The 20,003-nt window shown below is 33.4% G+C and overlaps 1 protein-coding gene and 1 long non-coding RNA gene across 3 annotated transcripts in view; one reads left to right on the top strand and one right to left on the bottom strand.

Moving 5' to 3' along the window:
• TBCK (TBC1 domain containing kinase) overlaps positions 1-20,003 on the bottom strand; it is a 211,745-nt gene that overhangs the window by 156,224 nt on the left and 35,518 nt on the right. For both annotated transcript variants that reach the window (XM_059171534.1, XM_059171529.1), the window contains exons 4-5: positions 5,619-5,733; positions 3,795-3,868 (exon numbers count right to left, since the gene is read on the bottom strand). In XM_059171534.1, coding sequence (XP_059027517.1) covers positions 3,795-3,868; positions 5,619-5,733 — 189 coding nt within the window. The remainder of the gene's footprint in view (positions 1-3,794; positions 3,869-5,618; positions 5,734-20,003) is intronic.
• LOC131829607 (uncharacterized) overlaps positions 1-20,003 on the top strand; it is a 198,999-nt gene that overhangs the window by 163,651 nt on the left and 15,345 nt on the right. The gene's annotated exons all lie outside the window — the stretch shown is intronic.

Raw genomic sequence — 20,003 nt, 5'->3', positions numbered from 1 at the left:
AAAATAATATTTCTGGGTGTCTGGGGGCTCAGTCCCTTAAGCATCTGCCTTTGGCTATAATCATGATCCTGGGGTCCTGGGATTGAGTCCCCTATCAGGCTTCCTGCTCAGTGGGGAGTCTTGCTTCTCCCTCTCCTTCTCCCTCTCCCTCATGCTTATGTACTCTGTCCCTCTATCAAGTGAATAAATAAAATCCTAAAAAAATAATAAAATTTCCTATCAAAAATGCCAATTAAGATGGCCTTACAACATTTTGAGGAACCTCCATGCTGTTTTCCAGAGTGGCTGCACCAGCTTGCGTGACTCTTAATCTCACAAAACAAACTGAGGGTTGCCGGGGGGAGGGGGTTGGGGAGAAGGGGGTGGGATTATGGACATTGGGGAGGGTATGTGATTTGGTGAGTGCTGTGAAGTGTGTAAACCTGGTGATTCACAGACCTGGGGATAAAAATATATGTATATAAAAAAAAAAAAAAAAAAAAAAAAAAAAAAAAAAAAAAAGATGGCCTTACAGATAACTTAAGCAAACAGTATATTTAAATCATATAGCCTAGAAATAAAAGAAACAAAAACAGCGTTAGAAGAGAAATGGAAATGAGGGGAATTCTGCCTTACTTATTGCATATGTGCATATCCTTTCTTCATTTATCATCAAATTTAGTCATAAGCATAATTATCTGTATTTTTCAATCCCATGGATATTAGATTACTATGAAACCTGGCAATAATGACTATAATCAAAATACATTTAAGTATTTAGTACATCTATGTAACATATGTAACGTAGGCATTCAAATATTACTTTCATTTCTCTTCCTGAATTTTTCTGTAGCCACCTCCTCACACTATGATTGCTAATACTTACATTTAAAATATGTCAATTAAGTCAGAGAATATAGCTTAAATTCAATGGGTAAGTTAGACTTTTACATATCTCTACACTTTAATGTAATGATAATGATGACAGTAATATATACTTTTAATTTGCGCATGTATTTCTCTCATATATAAATTAGTATTGAGCCATTTTGCCCAAGGTGATCATATTGCTCTTCTAAATGGCATCTGTGGAGACAACTAAAGCCTAATGGAAAAAGGATGGACTTGATGTTATAGTATTTGTATTCTAGTTTCAATTCTAGCACGTATTCTATATGTAGTCAGGGTTTCTTAATCTGAAAACAGGAATAATAATGTTTATCTCACAGAAGTGTTATAAATACTAGTGAGTACTATTTTTATAAAAATGGAAAATATGATATAAATGCAATGTTGTATTTTTAATCACCATCACCTTGATATGCCTAGAAGGCAAATTGTTTATTTTTAATCCTGATTTCCAGTACATCTTATCCAAAAATAATGGTGTGGATTGTGAAAGGCCAACTAATACTATAGGTAAATTGTTATATCTAAGATTTCTGACTGTGATCTCTAGAAGCATAGAGGTGAGCTTTGCTCTAAAATTATTTCCCTTTTAATCAAGAATTAATTAAACTAATAAAAATAACAAACCCTAGGATTGTTTTTAAATGTAGATTATCTCTTTTCAACAAATATCTCTTTAGCGTAGCATTTTAACACTCAAAAAAAATTACCAGAACTTTGCTGTATGACTGGTGAGGCTTTCATCATCTGTTTGATCTTTTAACAAGGTATTAAGCTACTGGCCAACTGAAACGAATGTCCAATTTCTAACTCTACAATATTTTGAAACAGATGTTAACATTTTACTTTGTTGTTCCTTAATATTTGTCTTTTGAATCAACTGCAAGCTTTTTTTTGGTGTAAATATTTTCTTTCATGCCTTAGCTGTTTGATCACTTTATTTTTCCTGGCTAATGTTTCACATTTTGCTCTTTGATACTTTCTGGTCAGACCTTTTGGGTCCAAGACTTCAAAGTAACCCAGACCAAATGGCACACAAGACCAATTCTATCCAAGCATTTTAAATTCAAATGTAGTTCTTCAAAATACTTGATGTGCTTTATGAAAAATCACTTCCTTTCTTCCATTCGTCACTAGTAAACCTAAAGCATCTTTAAGTAAAAGGCAAAAAAATTAAAGCAATTTTTGTTTGCATTATGTTTTTGGAGTTCTTTTTCAGACAGCTTGATTTAGACAACATGAAGAAGCATTAGCAATCACATTTACTTCCTGTGAGACCACTGCTCCCCAAAAGTTACTTCAAAAGGCAATTATCACATAGGAAAGAAGACACTGGAGCTTTATAGTGAACTTATTTTTATTATACTCAAAAGGGTTTTTTATAACAAATAAAATGTAGGCTATTTTTATAAATTGTTGTTTTCATGCTTGTTAAACAATGGTTTTTTTCCTATGACCAAAGTGTTGGTATATGAAACTGCAAGATTATTAATTTATGTACCTTAATAAATGTGCGATCAAAAGAGAAAATTTTCCATTACACAATGAGCTTCTTGAGGATAGGAATCTATCTTACCCATTTTTGCACATTCAAGCATCCAGAAGAGAAGGTATTCAGTAAATATTGTCTTAATAATTAAAGGAAGGAATGATAAGCAATTTATTTTAAGATTATTAGCGATGGCCTAATAAAAGTTTTTGGTAAGAAATCTATAATCTAATCATAAAGATAAAAGGGTAATTTATAAATGAATCCCTTTTTTAAAAACATCTAATTAAGCAATGTTCCTGCAGAAACACATTCCATGACTTCAAAGCACAATTCTTGCTAATGGAGTGACAGAACTAATTTCAGAGAGCCCAAAGAGCAAAACACAAAAGGTTACTATTAAAAAAATCACAAAGCAATTGAACAATATGAATAAGGTCTCTAGATTAGATAACAGTATTATATTAATTTTAATTTCCTTTTTTGATATTTGTTTTGTGGTTATGTAAGAAAATTCCTTACTTTAGGAAATACAAACTGAAGCATTAAGGGTAAAAGGTCATCAGATGCACTAATTATTCTTAAATGATTCAAAAAATATTAATATACACATATACCTATATGTGTAAGAAAAAATAAATAAAGCAAATGTAATGAAATGTTGACATTTGGGGAATCTGGGTTAAGGCTATATAGGGATTCCTGTACTATTTTGAAACTTCTATGTACTGAAAATATTGCCAAAATTAAATATGCAAAAAATAAAAGAATTATATTATTAAAATGTCTAAAAAGAAACCATACAATAAATGTAACACAAAAATCTGTATCAAAAGCATCTGATTAATAAAAGGATAAAATAAACTTTCCTTTCTTAGAGGCCAACATAAACTAGAATTTCATAGCAGAAGTGATCAAATAAACCTCCCCAAATTTAAACATAGACTTTCAGGTGTAGACTCTACCCCAATACCTCTTATACCTACAGTGACTTAATTTGAGTCTTAATATATGATTATATCTTATGGAACAAGAATTGTAGAAAATATTATAAGAATGCTTTTTCTCAGCCTTTTAAGGAACAAGCATTATCATTGTAAGAATCTGATCAGCCTTCTTTCCTTAAATTTACCCAATTCTGGATAAAATGAAATTAATCAGTAAGCATTATAAAGTGAAGAAGGTCGATAATCTCTTAGCCTCTCTTCCAATTCAATGAAATATCAACATTAGATATCTTCTGGGCACTGGAAAAACTCACCGTCTACTTTTTAAAAGTATATGGAAAATTAAAATACGCTAATAAAGAAAAGCTAGTTTTGTGGAGAAATTAATATCACTAATAATGAAATATATATTTTGTCAACTATTACAAAGTTTACGACACAACTCAGAAAAAAAGAGAACACATTCTTACCCAATTGGGAAATCAACATCATCACCATGAGCTGTCATGTGATAAAGTCCAAATTTAGCCAATTTAACATGTCCCTACAATAATAATAAAAATCACTATTAAATGTTTTAATATTAGTAGCAGGAAAAAGTATCATTATACATTTCATAAGTAAAGAAATCACCAGACAGGTATATTAAGAAAAAAAATTAATTTGCCATAATTTTAGGTTATCATAATTTTATTTAAAAAGTATTTGCCAATGTCTGAAACCTGCTTTACACTCATTACAAATATATGTATAAGTATATGCATATGTGTATGTATGTATATACACATATATATATTACTTATATATAGATCTCAAAAAAACAAATGCTTAAAATTTTTTTTATATTTTTTAATATTTTTATATTTTTTTATATTTTCATTTTTTTTTAAGATTTTATGTATTTATTTACAGAGAGAGAGATCATAAGCAGGCAGAGCAGCAGGCAGAGAGCAGGGGAAGCAGGCTCGCTGTGGAGCAGAAATCCTGATGCAGGGCTTGATCCCAGGACCCTGAAACCATGACCTGAGCTGAAAGCAGAGGCTTAACCCACTGAGCCACCCAGGCACCCCAATATTTTCCAGGTATTTTGATGAAACCAAAAAAAGCAGAAATGTTCTCATTTGTCTTGAATCTCTGCTTAGAACATTTTTTGGTAAATTAATAAAAGAATTTTTTTTCAAGGACTTGCAAGTCTATTCATAATGTTATAATGTAACCCTGACATGGGGGTTCTCAACTTGAAAAGATCAGTTCACAAATCAAGATAGTAGTGAATCTGCTAGATTTCTAATTTTTATATTGTTTGAGAAAATCATAATTATCACAAAAGTGAGGTTCTTAATAAAAAGCAAATATAAATTTTATAAATCTCTTAAGTTTTACTCCTTTTTGATATTTAACACTTTAAAAAGAGTTAAATTGATTTTAAGATTTATTTTATTTTTCTCAAGAACTTTACTTCCCAGCACTATAAAACATTTATATATTAAAACAATCAGATTGGTTAGATACTCTACTGCTATAAAAATGCAATTAATGAGCACTACTGTAGCTTTTATGATTTTTAATATCATAGGGTAATTTGGTAAAAGTCTGGGGATCAGAGGAAAAGAATAATCCTACTAATACAAAAAATAATTCCCCAGAAAAAAATTCTCTCAAAATTACCTTATATGCTTATGGAAAAATGAATGTATGATTATTCCTGAAAACATACCATCTTGCTACCCATAATTTTCTTATGAGGGTTGACCTGCTTCTTATTAATCACCCACAAGATTTCCAGGTAGAGAAGTGGCATTCCAATAAGAAAAGAAGCTAGGTATGAACAGCTGGCAAATAAAGAAGATAAATGTAGAATAAAATAAAAAAGAAAAAAATAGGGAAGAAGAAAGATACAGAGAAGAAAATACAATGCAGCTATGGTATGACAAAAATACTCTATGTAAATAGAGAAGCTTTCTTAAAATAAAAGCAAATTCCGAGGAGGAATGGACTGGGGAGATACCATACTTATTTTTCAGAAAGCAAATGAAAGGAAAAACCAAACATGAAGTCAGAAAATGAATCTTGAGAACAAAAGAATAATGCATGTGAAAAACACATGGATTTATATAATTTAAAGATAAGGTTTTTTTTCTAACTACTACAAAGATATCACTTTCATAGAGCCATTTCATTATGAATATTATTAAAATATATTTGTATTCTATAGTTGCTCTGAGTGGGTCTGATTTCAGTAGCTTCCAACCACAAACAACAGACAAATATTTAATGTATTATTTGACAATTACCTTTCGGTCCAAAAGAATATTATGAGGAGACAGTGCTCGGTGTACTATACCATGTTTGTTCATATATTGCAGACCTTGAAGTACCTCAAATGCAATGCACAAAACCTTTGAATAGCTATGAAGAAAACAAAAAGTCACAGATCAACAGATCAATTTACAAAGCAGAAACAGAATCTGTTTTAAGGAATGAAATGAGGTTATTAAAATTCAGTTACATTTTTATTATTCTTCCACTATCCAGAAAAAATACAATCCATCCAATTTATAAAATATCCACTATATACATATTTTGGATTTTCTGATTACATCAGAATTGATCTGGCTAGATCCTACAGTTTCATGAGGCTACTCTAATAGCAGTTATTTGTTTTTCCAGGGAGGGAGTTGAATTTTGGTGGTGTGCGATTAACCTTCTGCAGGTTTGACTTTGCCAAATTATCAGAAAAGTTTCAGATATATGGCAGAACTAAGTCAAGGAAAACCACCACTACTGCCCAAGACAAAATGCCTAAGACCCTGAAAAAGAGCTAAAATATATTTTATGATAGATATACATGAGGTTATTTATATATCAATCCACAAAGCAATTCATGATTTAGCAAACATTTCTCTTCAATTCTTTCTAAGCCATCTTCCACCCCAGTTTCTCTCTCTTTCCCTCTCCATCTCTTTCCATTTTTCTTTTTTTAATCCAGCGCCATTCTTTGGGAAGTCAGGAATGAGATACAGAAAAGTGGGAAAGACTAATTCAAACCCAATTTCCCAAACTATCAATATTAACATTCTGGTATAGAATTTTCTACCTTTTTTTTTTTTGCCATTTTGAATTATATTTTTAAAAATTAAATTAATATCTATAGGAAGTCACTAAAAGTAATTAAAAAAAAAGATATACATAAGCCAACAGTAGAGATAAAATGGAATTATTTAAAAAATAGATAATCCCAAAGCTGGCATAATAAAAGGAAAAAAAGAACAAAGAACAAATGGAACAATTAGAAAATAATAGATTTTAATTAGGATGTATCAATAACTATATTAAATGTAAATGTAAACAATTAAATTCACCAATACAAAGCTAAGAATTGTGAGACTGGATAGGAATTGAGACTCAACTACATTCAGACTATAAGCAACCCACATTAAATAAAAAATGTAAGTTAAAAGTAAAAGAATGGAGTAATAGGTTACTGATTATCATGGGCTTGCTTGGAAGGACAGGTTGACTACAAAGGAGTATGTGGAAATTTTACCTGACCAGAACTGTTACCTTGATTTTGATTATCATTACACTATTGAGTTTATCACACTGACTGACCTATACACTAAAAAGGCTATATTTTAAAGTATGTAAAGTATAGCTCAAAACATGTGATGTTAAAAAAAGTAAGCTGAATTAAAAAAAAAAAGACTTGCAATATGACTCTCTCCTCTAAATTAAAACCATAAGAAAGAACAAGACATGAAAAGCAAAAATCCCTCTCTCTTCATTCTATTCTGACTTTCCAGAGGTACCCACCCTTAGCAGTTTCTGTTTTCAATTCTTCTTGCGGTTAGACTTTTAGTTAATATAATTAAATCTTCTTCGCTATGCAAGATGATACAATTAACATACTTTTACAACTTTCCCATTTTCCTTTCCCAACTCCTGACTTTTTTTTAGCTGTATTATTTTTACATTATCAAATTTTATAAGTGAAATAAAAAAAAACCTACATTTCTTTTTTGATGGCTAAACAAACAAGTAAATACATAACATGACATGGTGATTAGGTACTAAGGAGAAAAAGTAGGGAAGAGAGAATATGGGGTAGCAGGATGCTAATACATACAAAGTGTGGTCAAGGAAGACCTCAAAAAGGTGGTATTTGCACAGAAATCTAAAAGAAGTGAAAAAAGACATGCAGTTCTCTGGGAAATAGGTGATTCAGGCAGAGGGCACAGTAAGTCCTGAACTGGAAACTGCACAGCAATTCAGAAGTTCAATGAAGCCACTATGCATGCAATAGAATGAGCGATAGGTAAAGTATTAGGAGATGAGGTCAGAGATATAATAAGGAGCCAGATAATGTAGGCCATTTAGGCCATTGTAAAGACTCTGGCTTTCACTCTGAGACAGATGGAAAGTGACCGTCACATTGCCATACTATGATTAGTAAATATTCACTCTAGAACTAAGAAAAATATATATACCTAAGCCACTTAACCCCTAGTTCTCAAGCAAAAACATCTGTCATCAGGATTTAATCTGTACTATAATTTTATGATTATAACTACTCATGAATTATCAGCAGCTAGCATTATTTTTTATACCTCCTATTATTCATTTTGTATTTATATTTTTACTTAGCTAGAATACAACCATGAGAAAATTTTTCATAAGTGTGGCATGAGTAGGACATTTTAAAGCATGACAGGTCTTTTTTTTTTTTTTTAAGATTTTTATTTATTTATTTGACAGACGGAGATCACAAGTAGGCAGAGAGGCAGGCAGAGAAAGGAAGGGAAGCAAGCTCCCTGCTGAGCAGAGAGCCAGATACAGGGCTCGATCTCAGGACTCTGGGTCATGACCTGAGCCAAAGGCAGAGGCTTTAACCCCCTGAGCCACCCAAGTGCCCCAAAGCATGACATGAGCCAAAGGCAGAGGCCTTAACCCCCTGAGCCACCCAGGTGCCCCAAAGCATGATAGGTCTTAAAATGTCTTACTCTTATCTTTAAACTTGAAAAAGATTTCTCCATTGTCTTCAACTGTTCTTTATTAGTGGTAAGAAGTTCCATATCAACATAATTTTGTTGTAGATAGCTTGTTATTCCCCTTTGGAAGTTTGTGATTCTTTTCACTTTATCCTTAAACTTGTAAAATTTTAGTCCAGTGTGTGTAGAGTGTGGGCATTTGTGCATTTGTGCATTTATGTAAGTAAGCCACAGGTGTGCCTCTTTAATCTGAAGACTCACATGTTCTATTAGCAGAAGAATTAACAAGGAAAAGTTGATTTGTTAGGTCTTTGTTTTCTCCCTCTACTGTATCTTTTAGCTAGAACTCTTAGTGGGCAGGTAAAAATTAGATCCATTCTTCAGATCAACTTTCTGTTTTTATTCCTATGAGCACAGTCTTTAGTCCTATCTCTTCTATTATTTAATTTCCAGATTCTTTGTCCTGATCTGTAGCTGTTCCTTTTCAATAGATCCTATTCTGTGGTATGGATACATTATTCTTTTAAGTCTCTCTGAGAATTGTTACTAGAATTCTGCTGATTCGGGGTTGGGGTGGTGTTAACTTCATTTCCTCTAGGGCAAGTTTTTATGTTTTCCTCCCTTGGCTCTCTTTCTCTCAGACTATCTTTTTCATCATATGTCAGATAATCCCTGGTTGTCAGCCATATTTTAAAATAAATTGATATTCTCCATGAAATATGTAAAAAAGAAACAAAAAAGTTACAATTTATAAAGAATGCTTCTTTAAGGTATTTCTCTTTATCAAATAGTTTCCCCCATATTAAAGAGACAACAGTCAATCTTAGGCAAATAGGGAATGTGTGAAACAAAAACAATTTTAAATTAATGGAGTTTTCATAAGTATCTACAAAAAAAGAAGCCAACTATGGAAGGTAAAAGATCCCAAACTTTAAAACAGCCATAGTAACATTGATAAATATGTGTGTATAAAAGAATACAAATGTCTACGCTTTTAAAAAACAAAGAAAAACTTTTCTTGAGATTATGATTAGTAAAACAGAACCTAGTTTTCTAAGCTCATTTGGCTGTATGAGTCCAGTTTACAGTAGTAATCTCTTTTGTCCTTCTTCCCTTTCTCTGACATGCGCACACACACACAATTCACAAAATCTTAAAAGCTGATGCCATATTTAGCTGTGACACTAGAGGACCTCAGCTGCACACTGCTTCAATACAGAAATCTTAAGAAAACCAAACCTTTAAAATGGTTTTTTCCATTAAAACAGTTCTGAAACAGTTGAACACAGAAGACTGCATGTTCTATACTGTCTACTTGCTTTTACTGATTGTAAAGTATAACTGGAAAATACTTTCACGTCAAAAAGCATATTCATGCTATTATCAAGTTGATGCACATATATGTTGAAATAATTTTTTTAAAATTCAAACACAGGAAAGCTGAAGCTCATGACAAATCTTAGCCATTACTTGAGACTACACATGAATTACAGCTAATGAACTAAGTATTCTTCAGAATAAATTATAGTAAATCAGATATGCTTATATGCCCTTTTGTATTCTTAGGATTTAATTCTAAAATTTATTTTAAAAAATAAGGTAAAGGAGAAGAAAAAGATTCCTTCCATAATGAGAAGGAATCAGTACAAGTGAAATTCCATATACTCGTTTTGCTTTTAAAACTATATTCTTTAATACTGCCAATAATTTAGATCACAAAATCTTTTAAAAAATTATTTTGAAGTAGCTAATGCAATTATAACACAACAGCAAGGTAAAAAAAAAAAAATCATATGTCCAGGAATAGCATGTCACAGCTAATTGAAAATGGACTCCAGAGGAGAGTTACAATTAAGAGTGGGATTCTTGCAATTAAAAAAAAAAAAAAAATGTTTGCAGGGGTAACAGCACTTCATCCTACACAATTTCCAAGTTAGAATCTCATTAATAAAGAAATCCATCACTAATCTAGAAAATGTAAATGAAACTTCAAGTCTGAAAATATTCTCTTCCTTTTAAAATTTTCAGTTACTATATTACTCCCAAAGATTGTGAGAGTAGAATTTACTTTGTTTTTTTTCTTTTAAAGATTTTTTCTTTATTTATCTGACAGAGATCACAAGTAGGCAGAGAGGCAGGCAGAGAGAGAGGAGGAAGCAGGCTACCTGCAGAGCAGAAAGCCCGATGTGGGGCTCGATCCCAGGACCCTGGGATCATGGCCTGAGCCGAAGGCAGAGGCTTAACCCACTGAGCCACCCAGGTGCCCCTAGAATTTACTTTGTTACCATTGTCCTTGATACTCTGAAAAGTTTAATGAGCATAAAAATCTTTGGTGATTATAAATACATAGAAATGGCTAAAAGGTAGCTTTCAAAATAATATGACTAATAATTTTTAATAAAGCAAGATGATATTTTAAAATACTTTCATTTATATTTAAACATATCAATTAAGTGGCTATTATCTACTTGGTATTGTGCTTTCACACTACTGTGTTAGGCTCCATGGCTATCAAGAGAAAGAACTGATCTCTATAATCAAAAAACCTACAGTGAAGGTGGAAAGTTCTATAAACCGATAACTTTAATACAACTGAATTCAAAAGAATTTAATGTAATTATATAATTAAGTCAGCAGAAGAGAATTAATTATCCATTTCCTCTGTGTTACAAGAAAAAGAAAACATGAACATCTATTTATTACATTGGTGAAACCAAAACAGATCTAAAAAAATAAATCCCTGTACCCTGAGACAGGTACTAACTTATTTAACTTGTAATACCTCTACCCATCACAGTTACTGTGAGGTAGGAGTTCAATAAACATGTATCAGTAGGTGTTCAATACATGTATGCAATGACATCCCATGATAGTGCAAGAGGGTGCAGTAACAAGATTAAATTCTTCGCTATTAATGAAATAACAGCTCAAAAAAGTATATTACACTTGCAGTGAATCAACAGTAAGTTGACTTAGAGGGTTTTTTTGAAAGAAAGAAAATCCTGCCATTTGCAACAATATGGGTAAATCTGAAGGACATTATGCTAAGTGAAATAATCTGGTCACAGAAGGACAAATACTGCCTTATTTCACTTAAATAAGGTTTAAAAAAATAGTCAAATTTATAGAAGTAGAGAATAGAACAACGGTTATAAGGGATTAGGGAGAGAAGAAAATGGTTACCAGGGAATGGGAAGAGGAAAATCAATTGATTTAAAGTGTCAGTTGTGTAATATAAGTCCTCGATATCTGCTGCACAACATGGTGTTGATAGTTAACAATACTATATTGCACACTTAAAATTTTGTTAGGAGAGTAGATCTCATTTGTTAAGAGTATAGATAAGTGTTCTTATCACACACAAAAATAAAAAGGACACAGGGGTGAAACTGTTAGAGGTGATGGTATGTGTACTACCTTGATTGCAGTGATGGTTTCACAGGTGTATTCATCTATCCAAACTCAAATGTATACATTAAATACTTGCAGTTTCCTTGTATATCAATTATACCTCAATAAAGGTGTTAAAAAAAGAAATAAGGACAAATTTCTATCAGCCTCAAATCATCAGTTCTTTTTGGTTATTTGCAGTGTTTCCGAGAAGAGATGTTATTCAGACTGCAAGAAATGGAGGCCAAGAAAGAGAGTGAGAGGTCAGGGTTGCTGAGATAGATTTGGAAGTCATTCACAATAGGTGGTAACTAAAACCACACATGCTATTTCCTCTGATCCATAATCCATGATATTTCTAAGGGCCACTCCACAAGCCAAAATACCCATATTGTCAGCAAACCACGGGAGGAAACACACTTTTGGATTCTATGAGTTCAAGATGTTCTTCCACCTTATAAAACTTGATCACTCCCACAGAAATTTTCCTTTTGGTCTAAAACTTTCCTTCCTTGGTATCAGCCTGAAGTAAAATGTTAAAGGAGAGTAAACACAGAGGAAAATTAGTTAGCTACTGTGTGATTTTGGAAATGGAGAGGAAAAATGAAATACTAATGACTAATGTTCAGATAATAATACAACCATATAATCCTGTGATATCTTCAACCTAAACTCTCCTTCTGTAACTTCCAGACAATAGAGCTCAAGTAGTATATAATTTTTTTAATAGCTCACTGGTCTATTATTTTGAATTTGGAGAGGGGGGGTATTTTCAGTGCTGAGCTAATGTCTTTGAGGCTCTTAGAATTGGCCACTTATCACTTATTAAATTTTAACATGTTGTTAAAAATACCACACTATTGGGGCGCCTGGGTGGCTCAGTGGGTTAAAGCCTCTGCCTTTGGCTCAGGTCATGATCCCAGGGTCCTGGGATTGAGCCCCACATCCGGCTCTCTGCTCAGCAGAGAGCCTGCTTCCTCCTCTCTCTCTCTGCCTGCCTCTCTGAGATCTGTCTGTCAAATAAATAAATAAATAAATCTTAAAAGAAAAACAACACACTATTCAACAGAGCAATTTTTTTTTTTTAATAAAGAGAAAAAAAGAAAGTTTTTGGAATTGAAAAAGGAAATAACTGATTTCACTACTGGGTACATATGTTTTAGACCGAAAGGCTATCCATTTATGCTAAATTTAATAGTTCATTTGCTTCAGATTCAGATGTTTTGAAATGGAAGTTTCATTGATTAACTGCTTACCTAAACATTGTTTTGTATTAGGCCTAAAAAAAAAAATCCCTAAATTATGAGACTGAGCATATTTTACAGTTTGATTCTCACTCAAAAAAAAAAAAAAAAGTTGAAAGCTATTAATCTGGAATGTGACTAATTCTCATTGGGATGCAATAAATTGGGGAATTAATTTTCCAACTCGAACACGAGATAACTTTCCTATCTCATCACAAACGTAATTGGATAAGATCAAAATACATATGGAAAGCATAGTCTAGTGGTTTGAGGTTCAGACATAATGGAGACTCCGTCACTGATTTGCTTTACTTGGAGAACGTTCCAATTTCATCCTGCTTCAGTATGCAAATGTGTGAAGTGGGAAATTTAACACTAAAAAGGGGCTGAATGGAGATCAATGAGCTATTGGTCCTACACAGACTCCTGGCCATTCGTAAAAGCAGAAAAGAACAAACAAAAAGTCCAAGACCTTCTCAGAAATATTCTAGGGTTTCTATAATAAAGTATATAACATTTTGTCTGTCTATCTATCTACCTACCTATCATCTATTTCTCTATCTATATTCCATAAATTAACAAAGATCATAAAATGAGCTCTCTAACCATTTCCACGATAAAATAAAATCAGCAAAATGGTTTTCCAATTTATCTGTGAGGGAAAAAAAATGGACATTTGATAAGCAGGACTGGAGGACCCCGGAGTGAGCTGGTTATTTCTGCAATGTTAATTTTTCTTTTCCCAAGCAGCTATACTATCCTGGCACAGACACTCCAAAAACCTTTTTTACCATAGTTACTGATACTGTCAATGAAAACATACTGGGTAATAAATCTCACTTTCCATGCCCTGGCAGCAATTAGGGCCATATAAAGTTGTAACTTTTCTCTAAGACAGAGCCTATGGAGGCTCATGCTTGCTTGGATCTGTATCCTAGCTCATTCTGAAATTTTTTTTAAGCTTAAATTTATTTAATATTACTGTGTGAATAAGAAGGAGCAAATTCCCATTATTTTTCAGAATTTTGATTTGAGATCAAAATTTTCCTTTTAGGCAATCTGCCACCCTACCCCCAACCCCTCACAACAAAGTGAACTGAAGAGGGCTTGTGTTTTATGCACATGTTTAGTTCAGTGTCTGCAAGACAGCATAGCACAAACAAAAGTTAGTCAAACTGAAATGTTCAGTTCAATGATGTGTTGATCTGACTTAAATTATAAGAGATTTGGTTGTTGAAAATTTCCTATTCACAGTTTCTATTCTATTTATCAGAATTGGGGTGATACAGTGATGATATTTTGATCAAAGAACCCCCCAAATTAAAATTTTATTAAGTACTTCTATCAACCTTGCAAAATTCCTATGATATATTCATAAAGAATGCAGAATAAAATAAGACCATATTAATAGTTGGGCCTTTATCTCCAAACCTATTTTGTTTTATTTTCTTATAAATAATTTATGAAAAGAAAAAGTATATTTTAATAAAAAGTTTATAAATTTATGGTTTGTATTGTTCTTAGAACTCAAAAGACATGGTAAGTTTTGCAAATACAGGGTAAGCCCCCTAAACAATTTGCACTGTTAATGAGTACTTGGAATATGTGACATTCCTAGAAAAATCTTTTTGGAAAAATGTAAAGAATGTGAGCTTCCATTCCCTTTGTTGAACTCAATCTTTCTGCTTTCAGTGCCAGTGTGATCTTAAGAAATAATCAGATGTGAAATCTGTTAAAATAGGTAAACTCTTATAGCAATAATTCACCTTAGCCTGAAGACTAGTTATCTTGATGTCACTTCAGATACTGTAACATCTGGCAGGGAATGGTGACAGAATAGTTCTGGTCAGCAGGGACCCACTAGGCATACCCTGTGAAAGCAGCTGCCTCCCTTACCATGCCTACCACCCTCTGGCTTAGCGGTTCTCAGCCTTTTGGGTTAAAATTAACCTAATCTTAATAAACTCAAGTTTTAGCATTAAAAAAAAAAAAAGTTGGGCCTTTTAGGCCAACTTAGTTGGGCCTTTATCTCCAAACCTATTTTACTAACTGATGGAAAAGTATTATAATGATGAATAATATTAGTTGATATAGTCTAAATGGGGCCCCACTCCCCTTGCCCCAAAATGTCCACATCCTAACCCCCAGAACCTATGAATATTACCTTATTTGGAAAACAAGTCTTTGCATATGATCATCATTGATCATTCAGCCAGGCACAAAATCCAGTGTCAAGTGTTCTTATTAGAGACAGACACACAAAGGAGGAGATATGAAGATGGAGACAGAGATTGGAGTGATGTGGTCACAAGCCAAGGAAGCCAAGGAATGCTGAAAGCCACCAGAAGTTGGAAAAGGTAGGAAGGATTCTTCCCAGGAGCCTTTGAAGATAGTGGGACCTGTCAACAGCTTGATTTCTGACTACTGGTCTCCAGAATTGTGTGAGAATAAATTTCCAGTGTTTCAAGCCATTCAATTTGTGATAATTTGTTTCAGCAGCCATAGGAAACAAATAGAGTTGTTTGTAAGACACACATGACATCAAGGGGACTTGTTTTTCTCCATCATGACCTGACTATAACAGAGTAATTCTCCTTTATACTTTTCTTTAAATGATCTTTATTTATATTAAATTACAAACAAAAAATTCATTTACAATGTAACTTAGAAGAGTTTTGACAAATGTATATATGACTCCAAGCACTGCCATAGTCAAGAAGCAGAGCACTTCCAACACCTTGAAAGGATTCTCTTATTCCTCTTCCCAGACAATCTCCATATCCTACCCTAGGCTTGAAGCAACCACTGGTCTGTCTCCTATCACTCCAGATTAAATTAGCCTTTTCAAGAGTTTCAAATAAATGGAACACTATGGCATTATTTTGTGTCTATCTAGTTTTTTGTACTCTACATGATGTTCTTAGAATTCATGCATGTTGCTGCCTGCATTATCAGTTCATTTTTTTTTTTATTGTTGAGTAGTGTTTCACTAACTTCTTTAACCATTCATCTGTTGAAGGGCATCTTCTTCAGAATTTTAACAGGTAAGCACAATATAGTATTTTGCCATGAAAGCAGTGGACACATTTAAAATGAAATTTCACAAGGAAATAAACAACAGTACAGAGTGCCAGATTTTGAGCAGTGTCATATTTTTTAAAACTGTCATTATGAGAGAACTGATAATTTGAGGCATAAAGTAATAGGGAAATACACTTGAAATTAGGATTTTTTTTTTTTTGTCTAAGATATATGTGGCAGATTTGGGAATGTCCAGTCCTTATCATGATGATTTTGAATCACTTATCGGCATTTGGACACTGATATATATGCTATAAAAACAAACAGACATGAATGCTTTTCTTATGTCCTATCACCTAAGACTGGTGACACCAACAATTGACAATGTCTAGCTAGTGAATAAACTAACATGAACAGAGAAAGTATAGTTAGCATATGGACAATTACAGGATGCATTGACCAGAAACAGATTACTTGCAGAGGAGAGCTACGACTTTCACTAACTCAGATGGTTAGGAGAGAGAAACCACATTTTTCTCTTTTCTAGGTAATCTGGGAGGAATTTCTAAGTAGGATATCAGTCATTCTTCATATGACCACTTTGTTTTCATCTTAAGTCACTGTCTGAAACAGCAACCTATATTTATGACTTGTCATCTTAAAGTGCCCCACTTCTACCCTCCAAAACTGTTTCATAAAGAAAAATAGGCAAAGCAATATCATTGTTCTCTGATGGATGCTTTTACTACTTAGCTCCCCAAGTTCATCTCCTTCACCTCTCTTCCCATGCATTCTCCACATCTGCTTTATTCATCGGCTTACATATCAGTGCCTTTTTGCACATGCTATTTTCTCTGTCCTTCTATTTGGTCCACACGGATGACATCTAGACATTCTTCAAAATCCAACACAAGCATTATTTCTTTAGTAAAACTTTTCTAGATTCTCATGGCTGTGAGGTATGATGTCTCCAAACTAAATTGCATATTCTTCTGGTATATACTTACCAAAAAATACTGTATTGTAATTGCTTATTATAACTCTGTCTACTCAACTAGCCAGCAATCTCTCTAAAGATTAGGACTTTACATTTCATCTTCAGATTCACTAGCACCTAGCCCAGTGTCTGAAATATATGTACTTAATGAGGAGATATGGAATAGTCATTGCATAGGTTAATCATAATCTAAATCATAATCGGTCATCAGAGAAAGGCTATGATTATTCCACAGGGAATGCTTATTGATAATATTCAATAATCATTTAGTGTATTATAGTACTTATAAAAACACTATTACCCTTACAGTCACTAATAGGAAACACTTAGATAAAGCATACTATGTAAGTGCTGTTATAAATAATTCACATCTATTATTTCACTATCCTAGAAGGTGATAAGATAGAAACACAGAGGGATTACATAAATTAGCCATGTGAGTAAATGGTGGAGTTGAGATTCAGACCCAGCAGGTTGGTCTTTGAGTCCATGTCTTTACCCACTACATTATATTGCCTCTCAGTGTATAACAGTACAGTGAAGTCAAAAGAGAGGTTTTGAGCTCCAGCTATATCACTGTGACAGATGTGTTAAGGTAACTGCTCTGAGTATCAATTCCTATACCTTAAAGTAAATATTTATTGTTTCCCTCCCTGGCATCCATGTCCCCTTCTTTCAAAGACAATTTACAATTTTTTATTTCAGACTCCGTCTCCCTCCTATTCTCCTTTATCTCATATGTTCTGTCTTTAGGAGTAGAAATGTGACTCGGGCCTTTGTTAGTCACTTTCCCCTGGCCACAGTAATGGTCTGATTGAAAATCTCAGGACTTAAATGGCAACTGATAAAAATGGCTCACTCCTCTCCGGAAGACTGAGAGTATATGAAGTTAGAGTTGTTATGACCATTTTGCCACCATTAGGGGAGGATATGGAACTCTTACAACTTATTACAGGCACGTTTTGTTTTATTGTGCTGTTTTATTGCACTTTAGATATTGTTTTTCTACAAATTGAAGTTTTGTGGCAACATTGTGTTGAGCAAGTCTATTGGCAGTGCCATTTTTTCAATAGCATTTGCTCATTTCATGTTTCTGTGTCATATTTTGGTAATCCAAACTTTTCCATATAGACAAACTTTTTCAAATGTAGTATTTAATAAGAGGAAAGGAAAAGTTATAAGTATAAATACCATACCACTAGCCATGATCTTAGTTTCTATTAAAATCAGTTTCTGTTAATAAACTTTTTCATAGAATTTTTGACATGTCATCTGGTTTTCATAACACAGACAATAGTCACTTATGTGCCACACTATATGACACAAATATTATCTCAGGGCTTTTTGACATTCCTCAAAAAGCCTTTAAGGATATATTATCATAAGACAAAGAAAAAAATGAGCACTAAGTAATGTATAGAATTCCCAACACCATTTGCGGAAGATATATATATTGAATATATAGAAAGGTATAGAATTGTATGGGCTCAATATGTCATAAACATGAAACTAAAATGATATTGATTAATTATACTTTAACAAAAGAAAAAAAAAGTAGTCCTCTCCGTCAGGGCAAACATCTGCTCTAAGAAGAAAAGACAAACAGCCAAGGATATTTCTTCCCTTCTTAGTGTGAAAAGCTTTTAGAACTAGATGTGTGCCTCCTGATGTTGCAGAGAGAGGTCCTCTAACATACTGATGACATGACCCTCCATCCAGAAATAGGTCCAAGAAACTTTGGCCAATTATTGTTTGAAAGAACTTCTAACCTTTAATTATGTCAAAACTGAAATCGTTTTGGAAAGCACAGTGACATCTAGAGCAATAATTTTAAAAAATGCCTTTCGACAAGTAACTCATTTAGGTATCTAGGGGATAATTTTGATATTTTGACAAGTTCACTGAGCATACTTGCTCAAATTTTAAAATTTTATGGGGGACACATTTGGCTTATTCTATGATAGAGAAGTACATTTGGTGATTTCTACTCTCAGTTCCATCTTTTTTTTTTTTTTTAAAGATTTTATCTATTTATTTGACAGATAGAGATCACAGGTAGGCAGAGAGGCAGAGAGAGAGAGAGAGAGAGAGAGGAGGAAGCAGGCTCCCCACCGAGCAGAGAGCCCAATGTGGGGCTCAATCCCAGGACCCTGGGATCATGACCTTAGCTGAAGGAGGAGGCTTTAACCCACTGAGCCACCCAGGCGCCCCTCTCAATTCTGTTTGAGAGAAACATGATTTCTCTCATTCTTTATTTTGCTGCCCAATGGGGCTCACAGAAAGTACCTGTTAAAGCAGTTGATCAGATCTAATGTTCTATGTTATTGATTATGACTACAAAAGTTAGTTGAAGTTCTGATGATGTTAGCAATTATGACAACAGTCTACATCTATGCAGAGACAGGATCATCATCCATTCAATCAAAATGATGGTCTCTGATTAAAACATTAAATAAATTCTATTTTTAGCTTTTTGAGGCAAATCCTTTATTGTTCTCCAGAGTGGCTGCACCAGTTTGTATTCCCACCAACAGTGTAAGAGGGTTCCCCCTTCTCCACAACCTCACCAACACCTGTTGTTTCTTGTGTTGTTGATTTTAGCCATTCTGACAGGTATGAGGTGATATCCTTCTGTAGTTTTGATTAGTATTTCCTTGATGGTGAGTGATGTTGAGCATCTTTTCATGTACCTATTAGCTAGCCATCCATATGTCTTTGGAGAAATGTCTATTCATGTCTCCTGCCCATTTCTTAAGTTGGTTATTTGTTTTTTGGGTGTTGAGTTTGAGAAGTTCTTCACATATTTTGGATACTAACCCTCTATCAGATAGGCCATTTTCAAATATCTTCTCCCATCCTGTAGGCTGACCTTTGTGTTGCTTGTTTCCTTCACTATGTAGAAACTTTCATTTTGATTAAGTCTCAATATTTTATATTTGCTTTTGCTTCCCTTGCTTTGGGAGGCATATCTAGAAAGAAGCTGCTATGGCTGATTTCAAAGAGGTTTCTACCAGTGTTCTCCTCTAGGATTTTTATGGT

The sequence above is a fragment of the Mustela lutreola genome, chromosome 1 (genome assembly GCF_030435805.1).
Source record: "Mustela lutreola isolate mMusLut2 chromosome 1, mMusLut2.pri, whole genome shotgun sequence".
NCBI classification, from domain to species: domain Eukaryota; kingdom Metazoa; phylum Chordata; class Mammalia; order Carnivora; family Mustelidae; genus Mustela; species Mustela lutreola.
The sequence above is the reverse complement of the archived record's forward strand: the minus strand, read 5'-3'. Positions and strand labels throughout refer to the sequence as shown.